This window comes from Cydia strobilella, chromosome 15 (assembly GCF_947568885.1).
Source record: "Cydia strobilella chromosome 15, ilCydStro3.1, whole genome shotgun sequence".
In the NCBI taxonomy this organism is placed as follows: Eukaryota; Metazoa; Arthropoda; class Insecta; order Lepidoptera; family Tortricidae; genus Cydia; species Cydia strobilella.
In genome coordinates, this window is record NC_086055.1 from 13796910 (window position 1) to 13802661 (window position 5752).

The window sequence follows — 5752 nt, forward strand, 5'->3', positions numbered from 1 at the left end:
GGTGTGGGATTGAAAAGTTTTTTAAATTAAAAGTATCTATTAAAAAAATAAGCATTTCAATAACGTAATTTATTCGAGTTTAATGTCTCACACTTAATACACTTTCCGTTGTTTTATTCGAATTTGCACAGTATTTTAATTTAAAAAAATTACATTTGTTTTAAGACGAAATAGCGGAAAATGGGGAAAAGTTGATTTTTAGTATTTAATTTCGGCTGTTTTTTAGGGGGTTTGCAATTATTTTACAATTACCCTTGCCCTACTAAGGATTGAACTAGTTACGAGGCAACGTCTATCGCTAAATGTGAATATCTCTAGTAGAAACATTCCATTACACGCTCTGAAACTAAAAGCTTGTCCGACTTCATTGGTACCATCGCTCACACTGTTAACTGACGGTTCGTAAACCTTATTAACATAGACATAAGGTCCACCGATGGACAGTTAAAAGAGTGTTGCTGTTTGTATCTGGATGCTGCAAGAGCTATCACCGGTGCGGGATTTAAAAGTTTGCAATATTGGAATGCTTCGTAAAATATAAGGTGGAATTTTACAGATGTAATGCATAATTATTTTCCTTCGTATTTTCACGGAAACGTATGAACGTATCTTGCTATTTCAGTCAGTCTCGGTACAAAAAGTACACATAGACATAGTATAGTAGTTATAGACATGAAACCGAGCGACCAGCCCGCGCAGCATGGTTTCCCCTATCACTAAGTCCGTCACTTTCGCACTCACATACTTGTTAGAACGTGACAGGCATGGTGATAAGCGTACCGTGCTACGACTCCTGGGGTAAGAGAAAGACATATACGTGTATTGACAGGTTAATGTATGGCAGCATAATCCTTTTTCTCTTTCACTCTTATAAATTTCGGTATTTCGCCATCGCCTCCTCTATGCTGCCATAACCCGACCATGAAAAAAACCCCGTCGGTGATAAGGACAAAGCATGGCACTATTTTCTCTTTCCTCTTATAGTAATCGCAATAAGACTATCTTTCTCTATCAAAGAGTGTCAGGCCCTTGTATAATACTGATCTATCTGTCAAAAGTGACATTTTTGATTAAAGAAATGTCACTTTAGACACTGACAGATCAGTATCATATCGGATACAGATCGAATAACTAAAATTCGAATACGCCCGGTGTGTAAATTCAGTTGCGATATCAAATGTTTATTATTTAGGAACAAAAACTGGTCCAATAAATTAATTAGTATGTAGGTAAGTACCTACCAGATATTACTATAATATCTACTTTTACATATCTATAGGCCATCCTGCGCAAATTATACATATGTATAGGCCCTATACTTGCAAAAATCGTTCTGCTTAAATATTCATGTGAAACTATTATTTCAATAAGCATTAAATCATTTTCTTTTCATTCGAATCGAGAACAAAGTGAACTTTCCCTCAACCACCGAGCGGTGATAAAATATGTATGGACAGGAAAGTTAATAAAAACGAGAGACCACTTCTACGATTTTATCCAATAAAATGTAAAAAAAATGTGTTCTAATAAGGCTTTCCAAGCGGGTCGCAAGTCGCAATCGAACCTAATAGGGCGCGAGGAGAAAATGTGTCAGACGCGACAGTGCTTCGTTGAGACACGACTGAACTGCAAGCCTTATAGTATTTTACTTAATAAGTAACTTTAATTTAAAACTTTCTGAAGGATTTCTTGAAGCCCGCCTTGCCCTTCGTGACCTTCAGCACGTTGAACCTCACAGTTTTGGACAGAGGTCTGCACTCGCCGATCGTGAAGATGTCTCCGAGTTCCACGTCTCTGAAGCACAGTGACAGATGGACTGACATATTCCTATGCCTCTTCTCGAAACGGTTGTACTTGGGAAGGTAATGCAGGTAGTCGCGGCGGATGACAATGTTGCGTATCTTCATCTTCTGGACCACGCCAGTAAGGATACGGCCACGGTGTTTAAAAATACCGGCAACGTCATAATTAAGAGACGGTCTGTGACATATTTTATTAAAAAAGCATCATCGTGAATATCGTGATATTGGATGAATGGTATATTGTTCTACATTTTAAAGGCACAGCAAAGCAATAAAGGCACAGAGTAAATATATTTAAAATACAGTACATATATTTAATATGTTCGCTACAGTTGCTATACTCTTTTACCAAAGATAGATATAACTCCGTAATAGATGGACACAGTCTAAGGAAAAAACGTGCCTCGAAAATCAAGAAAATTTGATTCTCGTTCAGAGGGCGCTACTAGTTTTGGCCTACAGTCGTATAGATGGCGTTGACGGTTTCGTTTGTTATTTAACAATTTTAACGCATATCAGTGAAAGAACATGGGTCAATATCATAAAAATAATTAATGCAAATAAAAAAAATCATTTATCTATATTTAAATACATTCTATCGTATTTTTATAAATCTTCATTTTTAGTTTTAAAGTTTGTCGACAGATGGCAGTGAATTTACTGGGGTTACAAAATTTACTATGACAGTACCGCTCTAGTATAAGTTACTCTATGCTTTTACTTAGCCGATAAGCTCTCTGCGTGTGTTCGAGGATTTATCGAACGTATTACGAACATGCTTCGCTGAATCCTGTTTTATTTTATTGTACTTAGAAACCGTTTATAAGTATACTTATATGTACAGTGGTGGCAAGAGAGGTGAATGACAGAGTGAAGAACTACAGGAGAGCCTCTCTAATCCGGACCCTCGCTTAGTCGGTGATTAATTGACAGATAGATATTAGGTATACATATAGATTTGTCTCTTCTACGAAATACTCTATGGACCGGACATATAATGGACTCTCAGTCAAATTAGGGGGGTTGCCCACCAGCCGGACTCATTCCAAACGCCTACTAAGAATGAGATGCCATGAGTTTAGGTAAACCATTATATATGATCTCCGTGATTTGCTGTATAAAAAAGTTTTCAGGCTCACTGAAAATTCCAGCGACCTTCTACTAAGGAACACAAACACTGAGTAAAGAGGGCGTAAAGTCAGGAAATTAGAAGGGGACAAAAGATATGGCGACCCACGCGATACATGCGACAGAAGGTATGGTCATCCCGTAAGTTTTTTTAATCAAAATTAATCTGAAAAGATAAGTAGGTACCTGCGTAGGTGTGGGATGCTACCTGCGTGGACACACTGGCACCGTCCCACCTCCAACGGACTAATGTAAAAGCGGGCGGAGCGGTGAAAAGCGCCGAAATTTTAAAGCGTAATAAATATAAGAGCCTCGGTAGAGAGTACCATTTTGTTGAAAGTTGAAACTAGGTCCAAGGGTTCCCAGCGCGCACAATTTGTTTGCAGAAATCGCGAAGCGTCTGGTTGACGTGACTGGTGAGCTGGTGGTTTCCTCGCACAATGTATCATCATTGCGATACAGCGAGGAAATGCCGCCAGCATCATTGGTACAATACCTCAAGGCCCTATTTTAGATTTAAGCCAGTTATTAATTTCGTTTAGTAGTACCACTGTCCACTGTATATATCTTGTATGTAAATAAATGACTTTTTACAGTAGATAAATTATACTAGAATTATATTGCAATGAGGAGCCCGGATACCCTAGCAGTCCAACAGAAAATGAATTTAAACAACTTTCACCTTTTAAGATTTTAGTTGGAGTCTGTTTCCGTGTGTATTTTCGTGGCATTTGTCCTTGAATCAACTAAGTAAAAAATTATAATTTTTCAACTAAGAACAACTCACCCGCGTTCGCAGTGAGAATTATCAGCCCGGCAGGACTCTAAATAATCAGTGACCGGCCTCTGAAAACACGCTAACCGAATTACCAACCCTCCCTCAATAACCTTGAGGGTTCAACAACTTTTCGGCAAAATTATCGGTGTGTACGGACGCAAGCCATAAAGTATCTGAAGACCCTAGTGGCCAAGGGCCTGACACTCTTTGGTAGAGAAAGATAGTCTTATTGCGATTCCTATAAGAGGAAAGAGAAAATAGTGCCATGCTTTGTCCTTATCACCGACCGGGTTTTTTTTTCATGGTCGGGTTATGGCAGCATAGGGTAGGAGGCGATGGCGAAATACCGAAATTTATAAGAGTGAAAGAGAAAAAGGATTATGCTGCCATACATTAACCTGTCAATACATGAATATGTCTTTCTCTTACCCCTGGTCGCTCGGTTTCATGTCTATAACTACTATACTATGTCTATGCTAGTGGCGTAGCTAGGTGTGGGCGAAGTGGACCCCCGCCCACGGCCTCGCACTTTAAATAAATTAAATTTCATTTATTTAAGACCAACTAAGGATCAATCTCGTTAGTGACACGTTTTACTCTTACAACTAATTACTTAATGGGGCCTTAAGCCAACCTTCTATGTTATCTTGGGAATACACATTGAAAGAAAAAGGCGTCGCAGATGCGACTTCGCCCACACTGCACGGTATACCACTACGAATTTGTATGTAAGTAAGTACAGTGAGGTTCAAAATTGTATGGAGAAATTATGAATGGAATTCATTCATAATTTCTCCATACAATTTCGAACCAGCACCAGCGTTACCGCTGCCGTATTCCGGGCAACATTACTGCAACATTGATTTTGACATTGGCAGCAGCAATGCAGTCGGCAGTCATCTCTCACTGCAATATAATGCATTGCTGCAAGGAACGTCAAAAAAGGTCATGTATGAAATTGTTATTACCGTTGTTTAGGCCTAAGGCTTATATCGTCGCTATACTTACTCAACCTCATATATATATATACAACAAGAATTTGATGGAAATGTCGCTTTTCTTTCATTCGGCATACGGGTGTTTTTGCCATCAAATGAGTGTTGCAGATACGAGGTTGAGTAAGTATAGCGGCGATATGATATACGCTTAGATTTTTTCAAACATAATTTTAACCAACATCCATGTAACGATGTTGTCACGTATGCCTTGCTTATAAAAACTATGCTCAAATTTGCGTTATTTTAATTTCAACCCTTTTCACTTGAGATAAAGTAGATTTTACAAGCAGTCTCAGATAAGATATTCTGAGTCAGCAAACACAGACTTTTCTTAACCAAAAGCTTTCGGGCGCGGTATTATTTACGGCTTACGGCGCAAACTTGCTGCCACTTTATTTTAGGTTATAACACGTTACTTAGTTTTTCATATAGAATGTTTTATTATTTTTAAAAGGCTGCGTTCACATTTACCAAAGAAGATATAATAAGATAGAGCGGTACTGTCATTGTTGATTTTGTAACCACAGTAAATTCACTGCCATCTATCGACACACTTTAAAACTAAAAATGAAGATTTATACAAATACGATAAAATGTATTTACTTAAATATGGATAAATGATTTTTTTTATTTGCATTAATTATTTTTATGATTTTGACCCATGTTCTTTCACTGATATGCGTTAAAATTGTTAAATAACAAACGAAACCGTCAACGCCATCTATACGACAGTAGGCCAAAGCTAGTAGCGCCCTCTGATCGAGAATCAAATTTTCTTGATTTTCGAGGCACGTTTTTTCCTTAGACTGTATCCATCTATTACGGAGTTATATCTATCTTTGCATTTACGTAACGTACTGCCTTCGGTTGCGTTTTTACTAAGTTATAACGACAGATAGTCGTCTACCTATATTTTAATGGAGGTGTTCACACGACAGATGACACGAACACGATAACGGTAATCGGGTGATTATCGGATGATTAATATACAAGCCACCACGACAGGATTATCGTGGCTTGTATATTTAAATGCAGGTATTCACATA

At 38.0% G+C, this 5752-nt stretch overlaps 1 protein-coding gene across 1 annotated transcript; it reads right to left on the bottom strand.

Moving 5' to 3' along the window:
* Positions 1 to 1643: 1643 nt before the first annotated feature.
* On the bottom strand, positions 1644 to 1935 carry LOC134747757 (small ribosomal subunit protein uS17-like). Its single transcript, XM_063682391.1, has one exon. It carries the CDS (start codon positions 1905 to 1907, stop codon positions 1668 to 1670), a length of 240 nt encoding a protein of 79 aa, XP_063538461.1. The 5' UTR covers positions 1908 to 1935; the 3' UTR covers positions 1644 to 1667.
* Positions 1936 to 5752: the final 3817 nt, after the last annotated feature.

Bases quoted from the DNA above. Each gene is read 5' to 3' on its own strand.
- LOC134747757 (XM_063682391.1), bottom strand. From the start codon at position 1,907: ATGAAGATACGCAACATTGTCATCCGCCGCGACTACCTGCATTACCTT.